The 22,614-nt window shown below is 40.6% G+C and overlaps 2 protein-coding genes across 3 annotated transcripts; both read right to left on the bottom strand.

Annotated features, from left to right (window-relative positions):
• Nucleotides 1-899: 899 nt before the first annotated feature.
• On the bottom strand, nucleotides 900-15,619 carry sin3b (SIN3 transcription regulator family member B). 2 transcript variants are annotated; one of them, XM_054603538.1, is made up of 19 exons: nucleotides 14,979-15,619; nucleotides 13,934-14,040; nucleotides 13,019-13,172; nucleotides 11,326-11,691; nucleotides 10,751-10,906; nucleotides 10,065-10,193; nucleotides 9,794-9,883; nucleotides 9,548-9,666; nucleotides 8,928-9,141; nucleotides 8,451-8,567; nucleotides 7,997-8,235; nucleotides 7,333-7,516; nucleotides 5,691-6,597; nucleotides 4,938-5,107; nucleotides 4,667-4,840; nucleotides 3,709-3,801; nucleotides 3,503-3,594; nucleotides 2,723-2,921; nucleotides 900-2,552 (listed from the first exon to the last, which is right to left on the bottom strand). In XM_054603538.1, the coding sequence occupies exons 1-19, from the start codon at nucleotides 15,087-15,089 to the stop codon at nucleotides 2,316-2,318; spliced, it is 3,858 nt and encodes a 1,285-aa protein (XP_054459513.1). In that variant the 5' UTR covers nucleotides 15,090-15,619; the 3' UTR covers nucleotides 900-2,315. The 2 variants fall into 2 exon arrangements, with proteins under 2 accessions (XP_054459513.1, XP_054459515.1); XM_054603540.1 differs by lacking the exons at nucleotides 13,934-14,040; nucleotides 14,979-15,619 and adding an exon at nucleotides 13,578-13,603.
• Nucleotides 15,620-15,764: 145 nt separating this feature from the next.
• Nucleotides 15,765-22,477, bottom strand: haus5 (HAUS augmin-like complex, subunit 5). The gene is made up of 19 exons (XM_054603543.1): nucleotides 22,139-22,477; nucleotides 21,998-22,060; nucleotides 21,863-21,895; nucleotides 21,155-21,179; nucleotides 20,834-20,966; nucleotides 20,528-20,687; nucleotides 20,341-20,437; nucleotides 20,039-20,130; nucleotides 19,869-19,923; nucleotides 19,640-19,767; nucleotides 19,462-19,543; nucleotides 19,164-19,318; nucleotides 18,384-18,546; nucleotides 18,040-18,120; nucleotides 17,750-17,895; nucleotides 17,582-17,678; nucleotides 16,769-16,907; nucleotides 16,468-16,600; nucleotides 15,765-16,029 (listed from the first exon to the last, which is right to left on the bottom strand). Exons 1-19 carry the CDS (start codon nucleotides 22,234-22,236, stop codon nucleotides 15,927-15,929), a joined length of 1,983 nt encoding a protein of 660 aa, XP_054459518.1. The 5' UTR covers nucleotides 22,237-22,477; the 3' UTR covers nucleotides 15,765-15,926.
• Nucleotides 22,478-22,614: the final 137 nt, after the last annotated feature.

Here is a 22,614-nt window from a genome sequence, read left to right as displayed (position 1 = left end):
GTACGTCATTAAAAGGAATAAAAATGTCATTGTAAAGTATGTCTGTATAAAGTCATCGTATTGTTTCCATTCTATAGTAGGTCATGAAAATCAGTATATGTAAAATAAAATAAAAAACATGATCCAAAATGTAATTTTATGACATACTATATTATTTTTATGATTAAAAACATACTATGCCTTTTTATTTCTATGACATACAATACTATGTTTTTTTTTTTTTTTTTTTTTACTTGTTTTATTAATAGGGGTTAGATGCTTAGATTTCCTTCTGCTCCCAGTGACCCAGTCTGATGCCGTTATGTTCAGTGTGCCAGTAGTTCTTGGCGGAGTGGAGGCACCTACTAAATTAAAGGGGAACACAGTTAAACTTTGCAACAAATAATCAAACAAACCTGCTTAAGAGAAAAAGAAGTGTGTCAGATTGATTGAAGGACCATTCATCACCTCGGAAACAGCAGTTAAAACAATCTCACCAAAAGGTCGATTAGGGGCTGTTCTGGATCACATGATCTCCCTCAGAAGATTAAGTTTGACTCAATAAATCTAAATATAATCTAAATCTCAATTTGTAAACCAGAGAAGACCTTAAAGTGTTCAGAAATAATATTGTGAAAATGTACAACTCCATGACAACAGGGCAACTCCACTTAAATTTACACTAAATACAAGAAAAACAGCTATTTGTTCAATTAAATGCATTCCAGCACAACAGCCCTGCAATAAATCCTGATTTAACAGAGCTCAATTTACTGCCTAAAATAAAGATAGATTTCCTGATTAAGCACATTCAATTTGTTTATAAAATATTTGATAATTGTGAAAAATATCTCCATTTTCCAGAGCTCCAGGCGACTTTTTTTGTTTAATTTTATTAATAGTCCAAAACCCAAAAGATATTCAATATATAATGATTAATAGAGAAAAACAACAATTCCTAACATTTAATTAGTTGGAAAAAGCAAATTCCACCAATTTCTGGAAATTATTATACGATTATAAAAATAGTTGCCTGTTGATTCGTTTTCTGTAGAACAGTATTCTATTAATCATGTCAGCTCTGATTTTGTTTTTATTGATACAGTGTCAGAGATGTGTTGTTTATGCTCTTTTGTAAGGCTCTAGTTTCTATGTTTTGTTATAACCGTATTGCAATTGTACGTTAAACTTCTCTCAAGCCAACAAACAACCTGCCAGTCAACATCTAAGAAGGTCACAACTAGGTTGTTTATTTTATGATAACTGATACAGGATAAATGTTATACATTCTATTTTAACACTGATATTTTGCTTTTATTTTCAATGTCAGTATGCAAAAAAAGACAATACAAAGTAAACATTTAGTATCATGAATATGATACATAATTTGACTGCTTCCTCCATATTAAACCAATTAATTTTAAGGTCTACTTGTTGCCTTGGTGATAACTTGTTTAGCTACAACACAAAAAAGGGAGAAAACAAAACAAAATGCAAAACATCAAGAGTTGGCTGACAGCAAACACTGTAAAGAACAACATGATCTTAAGATGTATCAATCAACTCGTGTAGATGCATATATAAAAATACAGGATCCCTGTTATGTAAATATATATATGCACATACAGTAATAATGCATTACTAGAGTTGTAGAGCCTGTACTGGGCATAGAAACAGACAAAATGAAGAGAGCAGGATACACATACATACACACGTTTACCATTATCTCTCCATATAAACACGCATAAACCAACCAACCAACAAACAGAAGGCTCTCTGGCTTTAGAAGCTAAAAACTACACTTGACTTTTAAAAAAAAAAAGAAAAAAAAAAAAAAAAGAAGAAAAAGAAACAGACATTCACATTTCTGAAACAAATTTCATGATCTCATAACTTCTCGCCCGATCAACCGCCTCCGTGTCCATCGACTTTTAGTGCCACCAGAGAAGCTAGAATGATGATGATGATGATGATGATGATGCTGAGGATGAAAAGCTCCGTTTGTGCCATCGTGTCCGACTCGTCCCATCAATCAGGGCCGAGTTCACTCTCATTGATTACTTTACTGTCTGTGTTGGTCCTTTTTCCCCCTCCACGTCATCGCTCCTCTCACTGTGCACTCATTCACTGACTCACTGTCCACCGGTATAAACAGTCCAGAGTCTGCACTGTGTTTCTTCATCCCTCAGTGAAAGTGAATGAGTGGACACCTTGTGGAGGAAGGCGGAGAAGCAGGACTGCAGCTTGTTTACGTCTGTGTTTAGTGTATGAATGTCTTGTACGTCCATGCATTTACCTGTTTTTGTGTACTGCCTGTCCACCTGTATGCAGGCCCTCTACGGGGAGGCTGGGGCTTTGCTACCGCTGTAATGAACTTGGTATCTGTTCACCGCTTGCCCTTTCAACTCGGTCGACAGGCAGGTAGTTTTGCAGGGGATCATGTCCTCCTCCTCCTCGCCCAGTAGCCAGTTCTGCACTGAGCGTTCAGCAACGGCCGTAACGTGATTGGCCTGCCAGCCCTGGTGCCACTTGTCAAAGCGTTCATGTTGGTTCGCCGCCACTCTGTGTTGCGACTGTGGAGGAAGAGGAAAGACGGTCAGACAACAAGCAGAAAATATACAAGCGAGGTTTGATTTTCCCAACGCACATTGTCACAAAGATTCCCCACATCACGTCTCAAACTCATACATCTTACAACAACAGGAAACTAGAGACTAAAGACTAAATTCAGACTCTAGCCTACCTTCCTGGCCTTGACCAGCGCTCCTCTGCGGTACATGTAATCCTCAGAGTTCATGACAAACACCATCTTGTGAGTATTGAGTTTAAATCGACAGTCCAGACTCCCGGCGTTCTCCACGCCCAGCTGTCGGTGCCACTCTCTCCGGCAGCGCATCGCCTCCACCTGCCGCACCTGCCAGCGACGGAAACGACGCAGGTTCCTACGAGAAGAGCGCATTTATCAGACCTTAACATACTGATCAGATTACAATATATATGACATATTTACAGTGGAATGACATATCAATTAGACCATGTTCATTTTTACAAATGTTATCTGCGATGACTACTATATCTCTCTGAAGTTAGACTTCATGTTTGAGTAAAACGTAACTTTTCCAGAAATGACAACTTTTTTTCCCGGCTTGAAATGAGGCAATGACGCGCAACTGAACCGTGAAAAAAATGTGTTGATTTGACTCTATGGTCTGTGTTAAATCATTTTGGTCATACTTGGTTCTGACAGCGTGTGGAAATGTAAACTTTCTTTTAGTGTTGACATAGTGGATGCTCTGTACCAAGCACATTTTGTCTACTTTTGGACAATATATTAGAAAAACAAGTGGGGAAGCAGTAAGTGGCCAACAAAGATCTGTTGGAGGTGCATGGACTGAGTGATCATAAGCTGGTCTGGCTGTATTATTTATACAAGACGAGGGGCTATTAGATTAGTACATGCACAGCTTAAAATGAGAAGCAGTATGGTGAAGTCTTAACCTCCAAATATGTTAAACTGTTATACCTGGGCAGAAATACAGGTTTGAAAAAGTAGCCCTCTTGAGAACACAGACTGGACTCTGTTCCTACAAACTGCTCCATGTAGCTCGACAGGCACTGAGGGGAAAAAAACACCAATTAATAACTGTTCAGCAAAATGTGTATCATTCATTATTATTTATACAATTTTATTTAGGTATCTAAATAGTCTCTTTGTAAATGTGTGTTTACCTGTACATCTAACGGGTCATCAGCCTGGGCCTCCTCAGTGTCCAGCAGCTCAACAGTCATCGTCACATGACCTTTGTTTTGGAGAAACATCACCTGATGACACAAAGAAACATCTGTAAAACACCTCAAATCGATTTACAACACCCGAATAAAACCAAGAGATTAATGCTGGTAAAATCTCTAAAGAAGGCTTTGGTGCTCCAATATATGTAAGTGAATCTAAAGAGGCCATGTTCATGTTGCTGTAGTTCAACTGGCTGTAAATAAATAGCATCACTTACATGTCCAAGTTTAAAGGTTGAGTCTGCAGTTTTTATCAAATATATTTTTTGTAAAATTTAGCAAATATCTTCTCACAGTCCACTGTCTGTTCTGTGTGTGCAGTTAAAAAAAAAAAAAAAAAAAAAACAGGTGTTCATACACAGCCCTTGCTCTGTAAATGGGAAACAAACACTAAACCAGCCAGGACGGGGGAAAGGCCATGTATGTACAAGTGTGAGTGAGAGGGACGCCAATCTGGTTCATGCCAACATCCCGTAGGATCTCTGTACGGAGGGGTGTCTTTGTTCAAATATCAATACTCTTTTCTCCAGAATTGCAGAATTCACCTTTAAAGCAGATTAGTCATAACACAGAAGGTAAATATGTAACTAGGTTTGCCCTTGCATTACACATCAGATCAATTAGGAAAATTATTAACTTTTAGTAAAACAGGAAACGGCTCTCTCTGAACAAAACACTCCATGATAAAAAAATAACTATTAGTGATGTGCTTTGCTTTTCTGGATACATTAGTGATCTGAGAATTTTTAACCATCCTCTAAAATAACTGCATATTACCACTGCAGCAGAGTTGGTGTTTGATCATAGAAAATAGTTTCCTTGCCTCAAATAAAAAGCAAAATGTCAGGGCCGAATATGTAATTCAGTACTGCATTCACCAGGACTCTGTGCTTACCTTGAAGCAGTTCTCCTCGGCCATGACTCTCTCAGCTTTCCACTGGAAACTGGTCTCCCAGGCTGATCTGACACACTGCGAGGACAGGTTTCCCCCAGCTGCCCCCCTCTTCCTCTCAGCCAGGTAAAGATCCACCACCTGCAGACACACCTCGTCGCTCACTAGGTGCTGTAGCTGAAGTCAAAGAAAGTGGGGGAAAGAATACGTTAAAAGTTGTAAATAAAGTTAAACTATTGTCATCATTGTCGGCGTGACCGTGAGCTCTGCTTACCTGCCGGATGATATTGTGGATGACCTTGTCGATGGTGAAGCCGATGTAGGCGTGGATAGTGAACATCTCCCTCAGAGTGTCTTCATACTGTGTGGAGTCCAGGTTGCCATCCAGCAGGCTGCGCACCATATCAAGGAAGGCTGGGTAGTACTCCTCTAACTCCACCTCACCTGTGGGAGAAAGGGATGCCACATTTGTTACAACCAGCAGGTAATAACAATGCAATTAATTCATCCGTGTGGAGGTAGACTGTGGATCTGTTGTGACAGAAAGGCGTGGGCAGGATCTTTGCCTCTAACATGAATAAATTAAGTTTACTACCACAAGAACAACTTAAAAATGAAGTCCTTGTTGAGATCATTAATTCAAACTGTTGCCTGAAATTGCCACTTCAAATGTAAGCAGGGCAAAGAAAAGAATATCACCCGTCTTTCTACACATCTGGAATCATTTTCAAACAAGCCTTTCTCTTCAACGTGCAGTGTTACTATGACTCAACACCGAATGAATTGACATCAGACACGGATTTAAATGCACGTTCTTATTCAGTGCCCATTAATTAAAGATAATTAACTCATTACATATATCACAGCTCTTGCTCATAGTTCCAGGATCTAAAACACAACACAAGCCACAAAACAATCTTATTTGTCCAGGTTGCGTCAGATGTGGCAGCTGGTTGAACCAGCTCATGTTAATAACTTAAACGTAACCATTCTAGGATTTGCATAGCCAACTAGTAGATGAACTTACTGGGCTGTTTGAGGCGGAGCTCCATGGCGAGGTCACATGCTTTTTCTCTTCTTCCTTCTGCCATGAGCAGCCTCTCCCTGCTCTGCTCAGCTCGGTGCTCCAGCAGCTGCCGCTCTGCCTGCCGGTAAACCCGCAGCAGCCGCGAACACAGGGTCTGGTGCAGCCGCAAGAAGAAGTACCAGTTGTTGTTGACGAAGAAAAGGTTGTAGACACCGTCCATCTCTTTCTGGTGCTCTGCTTCGGGGTCGCGCAGGTCCACCTTCTCCCCGGGTACACCTGAACCCGTCTCCATTGCCGTAGATCCAGGGGTGGATGAGGCCGTCCCAGCAGGCTGGCTCGTGCTACTGGAGGTGGTGGAGGCTTCCGTGTCTGCAGGTTGAGATGGGCTGAAGCGTCTCCGCCTGGACTCGCCATTGAGCTGCTGCTGGGGTTGGGACTGGGTCTGGAGCTGTGATTGGGCAGGTTGGGGTTGAGGCTGACCACCTGTGGCTGCTGCTGCTGCTGCTCCTGATGCATTATTAGAATTACCATTTCCTCCTCCTCCTGCTCCTCCCCCTGCTGTTGTTGATGCTGCTGCTGCTGCTGCTCCACCTCCCATTCCTCTCTCCACCCCCTCCTCAGGCTCAACCTCCTCGTCTGTCCAGTCTTCAGTATCACTGAGCTCGCCGCGGCGGGAGAAGAACAGGTCGGGAACAAAGTGCTGGATGATGCGCTTGATGTGGTCTTTGTCATCTTTGTGGATGGTTGGCTGACGTTTGACATGGTAGATGATGAGCGAGGCAGCGTCCTCCAGGATCTGTTTGTCCTCATAAGTAAACACCATGTGAGGCTCGCTGGCTGTGGCTGCACCAGAGCCGTTACGTCCCTGCTGCCCAACGCCGCCCTCTTCCGTGCTCTGCTCCTGACGCTGAGACGCAGAAAAACGCAGAGATGAATGAAGATGAATGCAGGCAACTTCAAAGACACACACACACAAAATGATTTTAATGGTGAGTTGCATTGATCCAGAGAAATTAATCTCTGAGAGCAGAGATCTTTCCTCTATAAAATTTAAGGTAAAAACATGATCAATTCATTCCCAGCTACGAAGTTTTAAAAGAAAACAACATTAAAGGAAATGACAAAAACAATATAAACACAAGGACCATTACTTGCTTGCATTCAGTCGTATCACACGATCCACATCAGCAGACAGAGTATAACCATCAACTTCTGATTGATTCTTTTGATTCTCTCGAGTTGAAATTATGTCAACTGCTGTTTTGAGTTTTACAAGGAAACCAGAACATCATTGACAAGACTAGCTTATATTCATGCTTGGTATCAACTCACCCAAACATCACAAATAAATAAACACCAGAATGAGGTGATTTATTTTGTTTGGTGGGCTCTGAGTTTGAATGCATTTTTTTATTTATGTGAAAGGTTTGTATTTTATAAAAAAAAAAAAAGAGTTCTGTTTAAATGCTAAACTACAGTTTAAAATATAATAAACAATTATATTGTGTCCACCCTCAAGAATGGTGCTACAACATAGCACATACAGCTTAGTTAAGTGTAATTGTACACATTTGCAACTGATTATCTTTTCATATTATGACAGCTCTAGTGTTTGGATGGCAGACAGGAGGAAAGTGTTTACCTCATCGTAGACACTCTCTATCTCATTGAGAAGACTCTTCGACCGCAGGGCCTTCATGTCATTCTGTTTGAAGTTGACTCCTTGGTGATCGAGGGACTTCAGGTAAGCCTTCTCGTATTGCTCCCTCCAAATCTTATTGAAACCTTGTTGGGCCTCTCTCCACTCCTCTTCCTTGGCTTTCAACCTGCAGAATAAGAAACATCTTTAATGAAGAGACTTCACAAAACATAACCATGTATATGAATATGTTGTCACTGAACTTGCATGTGCACATAAACGTTTGATTGTAAAGGTTAAAGCATCTGTGTGAGGGAACATGTCAGTTTTTCAGGCATGCATTCTTTATGTTAAAGCCTGCCATGGGTAAAACACATTTCAATGTGCCTAGATACAGAACACTGAATACACAAACACATATTTAAAACAGCTGACATAGTTCACCTTTGTTGGCAGGAAGTACAAAAGTCACTTCCTGTTGATATGGGGATCTTACTCATACTGTCAGCAAATAAACATTTCTATCAAACTGTCACTTAAATCTTAAAGTAACACCCAAATTGTCTAATCGACCGTAATAGTATTGCATACTCATCAAAATCATAAACTGAATTTCTTCAATTTAACATTTTACCGGTGAAGAAATTTGGGGAAAAAAGAAATTGACCTCTTGAGCACCACAGGCACAGCAGTAGCAGGACTCCTCTTCAGTCCCTCAATGATCTCAGGGGCTTTGTCACCATAGATACGATACACAGCCCGACGCTGGATGACCTCAGAAGTGCCGCCCAGACAGTCGTCTAATCTGAACCGGTCCTGGTCCTCTGGGGAAAGACGGGAGAGCTTCTTCTGTACGCTCTCTAGCACCCTGATGGTGGCCAGGTTTGTCTCCAGAACCACATCCAACTGTGAGTGGAGAGTTAAAGACAGAGAGTTTAGAAGGCAGTCATCAACTAAACTTTAGTGCTCAGAACTCTGTGTTAAAGCTTATTATCTCCTCTTATACAAGAGCAGGGAAACAAAAAAATAAATAAAAGGCCATTGTGTAAGTTGTGATGTTTACACAAACCTCCCCTGCTCTACAAGAAGTGCATATAGAATTGTTTTTAGGATGTACGTACCTCAAATCTTTCATCCTCGCAGCGATGCAGCTGCTCCTCATAAGGAGTTTTCTTCGAGCTGACGAAGGTGGAGTCCTCTGACCAAGAGGGAAATGACACCCAGGTGTCGTTCAACACCTACACACATACAAGAATATCAGCAATGGGAAACCTCTTTCCATAGAAGAACATTTCACAATGACATTCTATTCAAGCACTTTTATAAATGTTTCCATTTATGCTAGAAAACACAGAAATATTCCAGCAAAAGTCTGGGGAAAAGACTGCTAGCATGTAGGCAACGCATGTTTCAGACTTTGAAGTAAAATCTGCTTTTGCGAATGTGATTTGCGTAAGGAAATCCATTCAACTGACCTCAAGGATACACATAATGTGTCTTGGTGAGTAACATTGAATGTAAACAAAAACTTTACATATTACCTTTAAGCAATGCACTGATGTAGTGACATCTCTTTAGGATAATTAAAGTGGGTGTACCTCCTTGCATAGGGCAGTGCGCCCACTGCATTTAGGCTGCTGGTAGGTCTTGGGCAGTGCTCTGTAGCTGGACCCCAGGCGCTTGCAGGAGGCATAATCCACCTCCCTGCCCCCTCCCCCCTCCATGTAGCGATCCGACAGCCCTGACACAGCATGAGAGAGCTCTTTGTCCCCCAGAAATGACTTGAACTGGGTGTACAGTTCAGGAAACTTCCTGGAAGGAGATGGATGAAAAATAATAAATCAGAGATACATCAGGAGAGAAACCACACAATAATCACAATAATCACAATAATAATAATAATAAAAAATAATAATAATAATAATAAAACTGTATTATGTCATGTTGGCTTCATTTCTTCTGGCATAGTTGTGTTCATAAGTGATGAGATAATATAAGTTCTATATGTACTGATCATAGAAGTTCCATTTGCGTATACATTTAAAATTGTATAATGGTTATCAAGCATACGTTATTTTTTACAGTGGTTGCCCCCCTACAGTTTTAAAAGTAAAGACCAATCATTAACTTCTACACTTTTTGTCAACTCCCTGCAGCTACTTTGTCCATTAGTCTGATTGCATCCAAACAACTATTCAGCATCTTTTCATCCACTCACCCCAGGAAAGGAGTGACTAGCTGTAGCAGCTCGGCTCCCGACACTACTTCCTGGTTGAACAAGGCAATGCAGCGCAGGAAGTTCTCATACACCTCCTGGCTTTTAAACAGGCGACGAACCTGAATGATGAGTGAGTTGGGAGGGAAGTCAGACCAATTAATCAAAAAGACATTATCACTACAGTATGAACGAAGAGGAAAGAAATTGCCATGCCATGATTCACTGCCATGGAAACTGGTGTCTCACCTTATCAAAGAAAGAGAATTCTCTTAAGACTCCATGTTTGCCAACTGAAGCAAAGGACTGATCTTTGGTACAGGAATACTTCATTTTCTTCTAAATAAAAAACAAAGAAATGAATGATCTTTATATATGTATTTATTAAATAAATGTGTTGTAGTTAAAGTTTTTGAATCGTTGCTTTTGGAATGATAGAAAAAGTTGAATCCTTTTCAAGGTCATGTGTACATTTATTGGTGCATTTCCTTTAGGAGGATATTCTAAATTAAGAGTTTACCTTGAGCAGTGGGGACATGTGCTGCAGTAGGATGGGCCGGGGCCTCTTTTTGTTTTGTTTGGATAGTGAGTCCTCTTCCTCCAGCCTTTTCAGCTGATCTTTGCCTCCTGTCAGTGAGCTCCCTGTGAACTACAGAAGATGAAGCACACAGGAAAAGATAGTGTTAAATGCCCATCAAAAATTCCCAGAGCCCAAGTTGACAGCTTGTTTTGTGAAACTTACAGTCCTTTGAATGTACTTTCATGTAAAACTTTAAAAAACACAGAAAAATATTCACATTGAGAGGCAAAAGAGTTTGGGCATTTTTGCTTGAAAGATTTGTTTAGCTTGATAAATCAAAATAGTTGCTAATGAATGTTCTGTTTATCAACTAATCTACTGAATCATTTCATCTTTATCTTGGACCTGCCCTAAGAGTTACTGAATTCAAAAACTGTTGAGTAAAAAGTAATTATTTCGCAATACATGGACTACTAAGAATATGCTAAAAATGAAATTTCTGAGCTGTGGCAAGGAATAAAAAAATGTTAGCAATTCTGTTGAGAGGTGCATTTAAACACTGAAAGTAGAAGTAAAAAAAAAAAAAAAAAAAAAAAAAAAAAAAAGATATAGTTTTTTGTGACAAGACAGGCCAAAGATTATGAAGCAACCTTTGAGATTTATCTCTGTCTGCTGCTTCTACTGACCAATGATCTCTTGGCATCCGGTAGGAACTGCCCGAACTCAGCGAGCAAGTCTTCTTGCCCTTTGAAAAGACTGGCCACTTTAGAAAACACCTCATCTTCTGTCATCCCACTGCTGCCACGGTTGCCTCTACTCTCCTTCACCTCCAGCTGCTCCTTCTGAGGGAAGGTATAGGAAAAATTGTTTTCAGAGGTGAGAAATGTAAATCATTTTTCAAAGTCACAAGATCAAAGTTGAGAATCTTTGGCTTGGATATGTATAGTAGTCATATTCCTCCAAAGAACAAGCTGCTGTTTGATACTGGACACAAACACTTCACCCACAACCTTTATTTACTTGTTCAATTATTATTTAAAATAGCACAAAGCTGTTTAGAACAGGACTGAAACTACCACTAAAATAACAGTGCTGTGAGACATTTGCATAACCAAAATCCTACAAGAACAGTTGAAAATATTTGAGGTGGAATAGGATGAATGTCAGAAAAACTAAAACTTGGTAACTGAAAAAAGAACCCTACATTGCCTAATATATAAGTATAAGCAACTTAAATCTCCACGCTTCCTCTCCACAGTACCTGATAAGTGTGAAGAATCTCTAGGAAAGCTCTGTAAATCTCTGGGTGATCCAGGAATCGGTTCTTAATCTTGTTCACATAGCTGATGGCACTGTCAAACTCTACGGGGCTCGTCTCTGAGGCAGGTGGGGATACTGACGAAGTGGTTGCCTGGTTCTGGCTCTCTCTGCTAGTCAGGGGAAGAGAAAGCCTACTGGGAGGCTCTGGAGGTCCTGCTGGGGTTGAGGAGGATAGGGACTCTGATGGGGCTGCCTTGACTTCACTGGTCTGGGCAGGTCCAGCTTCAATGTTGGCGGCAGCGGCACTACCTGAGGTTGCCATCACTGCAAGGGCGTTAACACTCTTCCCCTGCTGGCCTGGGGATACCTGGACAGATGAAGAATGATGAAGTTGAGCTGCACGGTTAGAAGTGCATTCATTTAGGTAACTGAATTTGTTGACTTCAAATCAGATTTGGGGAATAATATCCGCCAGTAAATCAATGTTAATGCTAACTAAATGTACACTACACTTCAGTGGCTGTGTCCAAAATCCCTCCCTTGTTCACTCATTTACTACTCCCTATATAATAGACTCTATAGTGAGCAGTAAATTGCACTGACTCAAATAATTTGAGGTGGCTAAGGAAAGAAATTGTGAAAAACTAGAGCCCTGAGAATGAAAGCATTTTTTTGAATGGTATCTGTTTGCATCTATAAAATGTGGCGCTTTGCATTGTTGGATTGTTAGCAGAAAGTAGTTTACACTACGTGTCCCATTGAATTATTCTGGGCCCTAGATAGTGCATAAATTTGACACCCGGAATTTGAACAAAAGAGAATGGCCGACAGTAAATATAGTGCACAATATAGTAGAGGGATTTCAGACACATGAACCATTTCCCTTAGTAAGTAAAATTGTTCACACTATTTGACAACTTTATGCATTTCTTTTGTCTACTGTTTACTTAAGTAGTATCAAACTCATTTTGAGTGAAATATTTACAAATTACATTTTTGGAAAATCAATATAGGCAATACGGCTTGTTAAATACCAAAACATTCAACCAAACCATATTCAGTGAACATTTATAAACCTACACCGCCGCCAATAACGGGTTTGATGCAAATCTCAGTTAACACTCTGCACGTGTGTGTATAACACATACATCTGCTGGTCCTAAGGCTGTCCTAACAAATTCTTTATGTAAGCCATCCAAAAAATAAAATCTCTCACAGAAGAAATTGATATTAATGTATATCAAAATCCAGTCTGGCATGTTGGTCTTCCTAAGAGTGAAATAAGAATGTTTCTTTCTGCAAGTAATTTTTTTATCTTCAAATGCACCTTAAAGTCCACTGGACTTACCGCCTGTGAAACTGATGCACATGAAACTGATTTCTGCAATATTTCTCATTTTCAGCTGATTCTTTTAATGTTCAATGTTTATTGAGACTTTAAATTTATGTATGTGTAGAATTCAGCATGGCATATTTTGGATCTTTCAAAACCTTGGGATCTTGACTGCAATTTAAAAAAAGTACCCAATTGAAATTCAAGGCAGAAGAAGCAAACCTGTTCCTTTTATAAATCAAAAGTTTAATCTAAAGTATATTCAGCACACCATGAGTTTGTAATGATGCAACCGCCGAAGGTTTCATAAATAATGCATTAGTTTTGAGAATTTATCAAGTTTAGTCGTAGAGTATCTTACCTGTGTGGAGAACGGAGATTGGAGGAAAGCCACCCCATTTTTGGGGACTTCTATCCGATACCCCGGTGGTAGAAAGGCATTGAAGCCCAAGACTAGGTCTGGGTGTCCATGGAAGAGCTGCGACACACGGTTGATCACACCCGGTGTGTCGATGCTATTGAAAAGAACAGGCAGACACAGACATATTAGTGGAGTGGATGACAGGGAAAAATAATAAATTAGCTTGCTCTTTCATATGCAGCATGACGACAAACACTTCCTGATCAAAAAGTGTTGCAGCTTAATTTAAAAGGAAACAAATAACAATTTCTGTCATCCCACAATTACATGTGAGAGAGAATAGAAACTGCTGGGATGGGATGCCATCTGCAATTCCTTAGTTATTGATAAGTGCCTTAAAATGTGTGGTTTATCCCTATGTACCTATATTTGCAGCCAGATCAAAATCTACACACAAGCTCCACCATTCGGTGTCTCAAGAGTGTGTTATAGGGAATATGGTCATAAAAAATGTATTATTAAAATTTACAATTTAGTAAGTAACTTCTTGCATAAATACCTCTGTGACTTGAACTCTTTCATGATGTCGAGATTATTGTAAGTATTATTAAAACTTACAATTTAGTAAGCAACTTCTTGCATAAATACCTCTGTGACTTGAACTCTTTCATGATGTCGAGATTATTGTAAGTATTATTAAAACTTACAATTTAGTAAGTAACTTCTTGCATAAATACCTCTGTGACTTGAACTCTTTCATGATGTCGAGATTATTGTAAGTATTATTAAAACTTACAATTTAGTAAGTAACTTCTTGCATAAATACCTCTGTGACTTGAACTCTTTCATGATGTCGAGATTATTGTAAGTATTATTAAAACTTACAATTTAGTAAGTAACTTCTTGCATAAATACCTCTGTGACTTGAACTCTTTCATGATGTCGAGAAACTTGTTGTATATGCCAGGATCATTTGCAAAACGAATTTTGACTTGGTCCAGATAGGACAAGGCATCTTCAACCTAAAACACAGAAAGAAAGAAAGAAAGAAAGAAAGAAAGAAAAATCATGAATGCAGCATAAATTACAAATCAGTCTCAAAAAAAAAAAAAAAAAAAAAAAAAAAAAGCTTTTTAACAAACATCCTGTTTGTGCTGCTGATGAACAAGGACCTTGCAGGGATCTGCATCCAGCTCTTGAACATGCACATTACATATAGGGGGGTAACACCAAACATAACTATTACTGTTCCTCAACACTATATGCGGAAATGTCTTCATATGAAGTTATATAAATAGGGCAATGTGAGCTTTCTAAACTGTACAAGCTGTACAAGCACCCGTCAAATAAATAAACAAATAAATAAACTGGCTTTCTCTATTCACAACATCCAAACTAGGTAAGGTTCACACAAAGCGTTGTCACCACCAGCCCTCATCTGAAGAGCCTTGTTGGGAGCTAACGTTAGCCAACACACCATAATAACTTACAACACACACACACACACACACACATCTACACAAACAGCGTCGAAGGCTGCTGCGATGACAAAGAGACGTGTAGTGAAGCTGCTAATCAACAGGGATAGCCGCTGTGGGCTAGCCTGGCTGGCTGACGTCCTCCACTTTGTTCAGGGTGGCTGAGAGAGAGAAGAGAGAGAAAAAACGAACAAGGAGGAACTTCCCACAACCGAGGTTTGAGTTAACAGTGTCTGCTATTGACACCGTGGATAAGAAACTACCACAAACTGTGTGTCACTCAGACGGCCAGTAATTAAACAATTAAACCTCCTGTTTAGCGGTGAATTAAGGAGACTTTTTAATAGGCCACCGAGCTAACCCGGGTTAGCCAGAGCCGCCGGAGAGAGAGAAAAAAAAAAAAAAAAAAAAAAAAAAAAACACCCTCCAATGCAATGATCCGACTGAACAAAATGGTTGTGACTCTGAGGGACTTTTCTTACCTTCAGCTTCTGGAAGTGCTGCTGCTGCACTTGCTTTTGTGTGATCACGTAAGGCTTGTCCTGGATTTGGTTGATTTGCTTCGCGGTGCTGTGCGTCTGAATCTTCGCCATGATTCCCGGGCGACGACGGGGGAGGCTGTGGAGAGAGCCGCCGCCACCACCACCACCACCGACACCACCACTTCGCTGTGTTACCTCCAGTTGTTGGCTAGCCGACAAACCTTCCTCTCGGTCGGGAAGCCAGCCTGCCAGCAAACAAGCCAGCCAGCCAGCAAAGCAAAGCAAAGCAAAGCCAAGCAAGCAGCCCTACTTTGCCTCGCTGGACGGTCTCGACTCAAGCGATTCGGAGCGGAGTAGCGCGTGATGACAGAGAAGCCTTCTGCTCGCGACGACTTTGATTAAAACATCACCATCGAGCTGCACGAGCCCGACGCGAGGAGAAGAAGCGTCGGGAGATAAGCTAAAAGAGAGAGAGAGAGGGGGGGGGACAATGGTTGCCGTTTATCGTATTTAAAATAACTATCGCCTGTCTCTTTAAATTCGGCGGCAGCGGTCTGTCTTGGCGTCCGGAAGCCAGAGTAGGAGTGAGAAATTGAGAAAAAAAAAAAGAGTGAAATGTTGAACTGCGCAGCCGCAGCGGTGGGAGGAGCTGAGCTCTCAAGAATCAGATTGCTCCACTCCCCCCTTTTCACTGCTACAAAGGAACAATGTTGCACCGTGCATATAGCTACAAACTATAATGGGTTTTTTTTTTTTATCTTCAAGACATGAGCAAATACTTGGATTCAAAATTATTTATTGGTGGCTCACTTTCACATAAAACATCAAGTAATGAGCACGAAAAAACAGACAGAAAAGAAGTGTGCATTTTTTCTAACTACTGTAGCATCGTCAAAAGGTGAAGGATCTCCTTTATGATTTTTAAGGATGAGCCGTCGTCGTCGTCCCCTAAGAGGCTTTGGCAGCAAGTTTCCACCTTTGTAGCCACTGTTGAAAAGTCAGTCCTCCTTTGCTGACATTAGGTAGGACGTGCTGGGCTGGTCGATCCCACCTGAATGTATGAAAACAGAAAAAGTTAACCAGCAAGCCACACCCTTGATCCAAAATAACAAATTACTTATTTATCACGAAGTTAAAGACAATTATCTACAACACTCTTTCTGGTAAACAGAATAAGTTCTTTGAAAACTAATGGATGTAATTTAAAAAGGCAGTATGAGTGATAACTTTTCACTTTCATTTTCTCTTGCAGGTGCATTCCACATTAGACCTGTGAAAAGGGGCTCACCCTCAGACCTCAGCATTTAAGCTGGTTGGTAAAAAGTTATCTGATAATAATATATAATAATACAATAAAACTACTAAAACAGACCCGAGAATTGAAAAATAATTCTCCTTTACAGACATATTGAAAGGGATCTGCACAAAAAAAATGCTTAACGTGTTGAATCCATTGTTATACAATAGGTTATCTACTTGTGTGTCTCACCAGTAAGAGATGGCAGTTTTGACTTGGACCCCGTAGGAAAGGCCTTGGGCACAACGTTGGGTGAGGCATCTGACTCTCTGTACCAGAGCCTCCAGAAGCTTCTGATCCTCTTCCAGGACTCTGGACAGCAGAACTAAGAGCCACAGAGTAGACAAACAGTAGTTTTGTTGTTACTAAAATGTATCATAGTTCTGCAAACTTTTTTGCTCATCCTACAATAGGTGTATAAACAGCCAAATATAGCACTTCTACTTCTGTGTAATTTAAGCATGATTCACTCTTGATGAGTTACCCTGATTACCTTTTTGATCAGATGCATGCAGCAACTCTGTTTCCTTCTGTATTTTCTGCAGAGTAGCAGAGTGAAGTTGCTGTAGCTGACGGAGAAAACGTAACTCAAGCTGCTGGGAGCGCGCCTGGGAACACAACTCCTCTGGAGCCTGTGTGAGAAGAAGAAAACTTAGTTTGTGTCGAAGATAGAGGGTCAAAGGAGAAGAAATTCCATGAAATTAAAATCATCTACATAAAAGCAAAAAAATATTTTCACACTGAGCATTTGTAAGACCGGCAGATATCCTTAAAAAAATATTTCACAACAGCCTATAGAGTACAAGGCGGTTGTTGTTGTTGTTGTTGTGCCTCTGTGCAGTAAAACAGATTTTCATGCATAATATTTTTATCAACTACACTCAAGAGAGAACTGGGGTCAAGCTATGGCGCAGACAGTCAGCTCGCTATTCAAAACCACTCTGGTCATGTGACGTTTAAGGAGCAGTGTGAACTTTAGGAGCTGCAAGTACAACTTTTATGGGAATGCAACGAGTGTCTGCAGGCATTTTTTGCATCTGATAAAATTGCTAAAGTTATACCTATTTAACACTGCTATTATCGGCATTATCGTTTACTTAAGTAAATCTGCAGAGTACCTATTTTAAACTAAAAAGTATCAGCTAAATAAATGTCTACAGGTTATACAAAAACTAAAGTTTGTATTAAAAAAAAAAAAATAAATTGTGCTCTTAACAACAGCATTTTCCTGCAGACAGCAACCTATCCGTGTTTCTGGGAGAGAATTGATGTTATAGCCCACTGTTGCATTATTTCCCAGACTCACCTTGTAGAGTGGGAATGCCAGGTTCTGACACAAGCTGCTAAAGGTCGGAGACTGCAAGCGATGGATGGACAGCCACGATGCAGGTATCCTTTGCATTCTGAAACAACAGAAAACATGTGTAATGACTGTTGTTTACCCCTTCAGGTATCAGGAAAAACTTGTTCTTACCCATCAACAGTCCTACGGTCCAAAGCGAGAAGCGAAATCGTTCCCAACTGTCTGGCCTCCTTGGAAATGGAGTTCCTTTGACTGCTGGCTGCAGTGGTGACCACTTCAAACTGTGGCACCAGTTTGCCCCGGACAAATTCCTGTAACTGCAACAAGACAGAAGGATAGATGAGAGGATTAGGGATTTTTTTTTTGGTTTAAAGAAGTCTAAACATTTCTTTCACCACAGAATTAAGAAAGTCTTATGATAATCTTTCTACTGCAGTGTCATAGATGGAGCACATTCACACCTCTGTGTGCAGACGAATCAGCTCTGTCTTGGCCATGGAGTTCCCCTTAATCAGACCTCTGATATGCTCCTGTCTAAGAACCTAGAGAGACGGGACAACGAGAGAACACGTTTAATGATATATGTTGAAGAAACACCGACGCCTCTGAACATTAAATTCATTAAAGGTTTGGCTAATCAAGATGTTTATCTAAAGTTAACTTTACACATAACCAAATCCTCTAGACAACATTGTCTTAAATACTAATACTTTTTGACGTTTTGAAACAGGTTCATGTGCTTGCTTCAGGAGTAACATTGGCAATCAAGGTTATGAGAAGTCTTATATTGTCAATTCACTCTCACCACTTGTTGTCTGAAGTCAAGGATGCTCTGCCACTGGCTGTGGAGGTTCCTAAGCGCCTCCTGTCGGCTTCTGGCATGCTGGTTAAGTTGGATGCACCGGTCTCTGATGTGATCCCTGGCTGCTGCCTGCATCACGCACTGAAGTTCCACCTCTAGAGCTGACCTGACAGCAACAAGGAAAAAACAAAATAAATGCTTAAAAAAATCTACATTTGCCCAGATCTCACCAGTCTATATTTCACTTTTGGCTCCTATGTAGCAACAAAATGATTGCAAATGCAAATACAAAAGTAAGCAATGAACAGGCCCTTGCACAATCTCATGTGTTGGGGTACTGACGGGACACTGGTCGATAAGGCCAGGCACAATGAAACAGGAACTTTCTCCTGAGTGCCATGATGTGTCCCAAAAGATTTGGGGCAACAACTTAAAAAAGTTACACCAACATCCAGTTTTATGGCGAAAGGTGGGTTTTCACCGCCACACAATGGCAACAATGTTGTTTGTTTAAGTCGATCTGATTAATTCTCTATGAAGAGTCTGTTAAAGTACACTGGCTGTAAAAGTCAAAAAATTGCCTAAAATGACACATTTAATGCAAAATGGCTGAGTTCCTGTTGTTTTTTGTGCATCTCCACTTATTACACCTGTCTAAAATTGTCATACATGTAGGTGAAACCCCAATGAGGGGCTCAATTTGTCCAACCTTGTCAGGGAACATACACTCTTTTCACTACGAGTGGGCACCTTATCATCAAACTCTACAGTGAGTCTGCTTACAGTGCCAGGGTGTCGTTGTGGAGCTCATCTGCAATGCCAGACACCTCCTGCTCAGCCTTCTTCTTGTGGGCCTGCAGCTGGTTTTGGAGCTGCTGGACTCTGGAGCGAGTCTGGGCCAGTTCCACCAAACTTTGCTCCACCTCTTCCCAAGCATCCTGGAAATAAAAACAAATGTGAAATCCACAAATTAAAACGTTGTAATCACAAATGCCAGCAAACACTAGAACATTGTTTTCTCTGCTACTGTGAACTTCCTTAATATCACATTACAGAGTCTATGTGTGTTTGTGTTTAGCACCTCTAAAAGCATCTTAACCGATGGCAACTCATTATCCTCTTCTGCTGACATGTCCAGTAGGTGATTGCTTTCATAGCGGAACCTGCAATTGCAATGCTTCATAAATACTCTTAACACGGAAAATATGGGGGTTTGTAGTCATAAAGGAAAAGAGTGTTATAACAACGTAGAAGTTTACCGTAGAGCTGTCACATCCTGTGTCACATCCAGAGAGGCTAGTTTCTCCTCTAGTTCCTTCTGCTCTCTTGAAGCTAAATACTCCAGCGCAGAGAGGACATGGTTTGGAGGATAACCACCCAACATGCTCTGATGACACAACAAGCAACAAGTTGTTAATTAAAAAAGGTGAAAAATTACAGAATACAGGTACCAAAATATTTTGTGAAATTTAATAAAAATAAAGAAACCTCCACAGCACTCAGCCAGTACTGAAACACAGCAGTCCTTTGTTCACGAGTCATACTGAGAGAAAACAAAGAGATAAGGGATTAATTCAAGAAGGAAAAAGTTGAAAATATTCTGAAAGACAGTTTTTAATACTGGATTTCTCAAATACTGTATCCACTGTTGTTCTTACTGTTTGGCTGCAGAGTGCGCCGTTTTCAGTTCACTCTCTTGTAAAGACTGATAGAAGTGGACCCTGTCGTCACACAGCTCTCTCACTTCACGCTAACGGGAAAAATAAAAGAAATGGGATGATTTCCTTCAGTCTGCAGCTGATAATTAACAGGCAACTTGGTCTACATCAGTCATTTTTGTGTAAATAATCGCTATTATCTTGCATATGCAGATGTACACCAACACCTGCATATGCAAGATAAAGCGCAACCAACTTATCACTACTCAGTAAAATACAGTATAGAATTAGGCAGCTCTTACCAGGACCTGTGCCTCTGCTGCGACTTGAGAGTCGAAGTTGTCACCATCACTGCTGCTGGGGGGCTTACTATCGAACAGCACTTCAATCTCTGCTTTCCTGCAAAACACAATACAGTTCTCAGTTAGTACGGGTGTGAATGATCACATTTGATTTGATTTGATTTCAGATTTCAATGTTCTGCTTTACCTGGCTATTTGCTCCAGTGTATGGCAGTGCCCATTGATCTTTTGCGTGTCTCCAGAGAGCACCTTGCGGCCTAAGATGCAGCGCTGCCTGAAGGCCTGCAAGAGCAGCTCTCTGCGCCGACTGTCCTCCACCTGGGCCCAGGTACGGCTGATGGACTGCTCTGTTAGATAACACTGGCGTATGAGATCACTTTGAATATTGTTAAACTATGCAAGCTAAGCAAACAGCAGCAATGAATAGGCTTTTTGCAAAGTAGTGATGTGGTTTGATCAGATACCCAGCCCTTACTCCATGTGACGAACTAACCTTGTGTAGCCATCTGTTCCTCTGCTCCACCGATCTGAGAGTCCAAGTGGCTGATCTCTTCTCTCAGCTGCTCTATCTTTCTCTGAAGCTCTCGACGCTTAGCAGCATCACTCTGGCCCTCAGCCTGCTTTAACTGCAAAAACACCAGCAGATAAGAAAAGCCTTACACATTTAAGATTACTGTTGGCTGTCGTACTGAAATTACAATTCCACATGGTGTATCATCACTGTGATCACCTAAGAGTAATCAAGTACTACATCAAGCAGGTATATAAATAAATAGAAGTGAACCACAAGGAGGGAAAATAAGTCTTAGCCTACCTCTTTGTCTTGAAGAACTGTGTACCTTTAAGATCATAATGTTAAGGAAATTGCTGGATAAAAGCTAAACACAGTGTACATGGTGGGTGAGGGAATTCAGTGCACACTGTACATTACATCATTTAGCAGACGCTTTTATCCAAAGCGACTTACAATAAGTGTATTCAACATAGGTATTCAAGAGTGCATCTCCTTTCTTAAACAAGCATCTAAGAGCATAAACCAGAGCAAAAGTACAGTGCAGAAACAAACTAATACGAATACAATAAGTGCTAAGTGGAAGGCTCAGGGTAGTACTTCTTGAAGAGGTGAGTATACACATACAGTACCAGTCAAAAGTTTGGACACACCTTCTCATTCAACTACTTTGAAGAATCTAAAATATAAAACATATTCTGGTTTGTTGAGCATGTGTTTGTTTACCACATAATTCTATATGTGTTCCTTCATAGTTTGGATGTCTTCAATATTAATCTACAATGTAGAAACAAATAAAAATAAAGAAAGACCATTGAATGAGAAGGTGTGTCCAAACTTTTGACTGGTACTGTACAAACAGCAAGACACAGTCTATCTTCTGGCAATAGGGACCTCTCACTGACATTTACAAGAGCAACTATAAGACCAATAATATACACATGGAGTGGCCATGGCTACTGTAAATACACTGTTGGTTTTAAAATCCCCTATCAGGGCGATTAAGGATACCACTGGAGATTTCCACGCATGATCCGCACGTTCCTGGAAAAACAGAGAACATGTCAGGCAGCTGTCATCCATTATTTGTCATAACGTGTTCAGAGGGTCACTGTTACAGAACAGGAAGGCAGTGGACAAGCTTACCTCTGCTGATACACGTGTTGGATGACATACTTCCATATGGACTTTCCTGTCCCGATACAGAGCCTATGAAACAAATGATCATCAATACGTTTGAAGCATCAACATTGAGATCATTGAGATCAAAGACCAGCTGATACCCACGTTTTAAAGTAGCTGTCATTCGGCAGGCTGTCCGGGGGCAGATTGAACTCCTCTGTCGCCCAACGTTTCAATTCCCTCACTAGGTTTTTGTCCGCCATCCTGACAGGCGACAGAAGGTAAACAACCCGCAGCTAGCCCAGTTATGCTAGCTAACTAGCCTAGCCTAGCTACCACCAACAGGCTAGTATTCGTGTCAGCTAGTTAGCGTAGTTAGCTTCAGCTTCAACATTTAGCTCATTTGAGTTCTTGAAAAGATACGACTTTTCTTTAATAATGGTACGCGGAAGTTACTTGGTAATGCCAATATTTTTTTGTTTATCAAACATACACAAACTTTCAACTTCCCGCCCGTTCTCAGTACTTCCGGTCAGCGGTTCAGTCGAGACAGCGCCCTCTGCTGGTTGTTATTATTACACAGTGTTGTGGATGCGGGTTTATTTAAAAGAAGTAAACTAAAAATGTAAAGAAAAACAATG

The sequence above is a fragment of the Anoplopoma fimbria genome, chromosome 8 (genome assembly GCF_027596085.1).
Source record: "Anoplopoma fimbria isolate UVic2021 breed Golden Eagle Sablefish chromosome 8, Afim_UVic_2022, whole genome shotgun sequence".
Lineage (NCBI taxonomy): Eukaryota > Metazoa > Chordata > Actinopteri > Perciformes > Anoplopomatidae > Anoplopoma > Anoplopoma fimbria.
The sequence above is the reverse complement of the archived record's forward strand: the minus strand, read 5'-3'. Positions and strand labels throughout refer to the sequence as shown.

Coding starts and splice junctions, on each gene's coding strand:
- sin3b (XM_054603538.1), bottom strand. CDS start 15,089: ATGGCGAAGATTCAGACGCACAGCACCGCGAAGCAAATCAACCAAATC. Junction 10,907..11,325: donor AGATTCTTCACACTTATCAG/GTACTGTGGAGA, acceptor ACCTTCCCTCAG/AAGGAGCAGCTGGAGGTGAA. Junction 5,108..5,690: donor GCTCCGCCTCAAACAGCCCA/GTAAGTTCATCT, acceptor TTTCTCCCACAG/GTGAGGTGGAGTTAGAGGAG.
- haus5 (XM_054603543.1), bottom strand. CDS start 22,236: ATGGCGGACAAAAACCTAGTGAGGGAATTGAAACGTTGGGCGACAGAG. Junction 21,896..21,997: donor CAACACGTGTATCAGCAGAG/GTAAGCTTGTCC, acceptor CTGTTTTTCCAG/GAACGTGCGGATCATGCGTG. Junction 16,908..17,581: donor TGGCATTCCCACTCTACAAG/GTGAGTCTGGGA, acceptor CTTCTCACACAG/GCTCCAGAGGAGTTGTGTTC.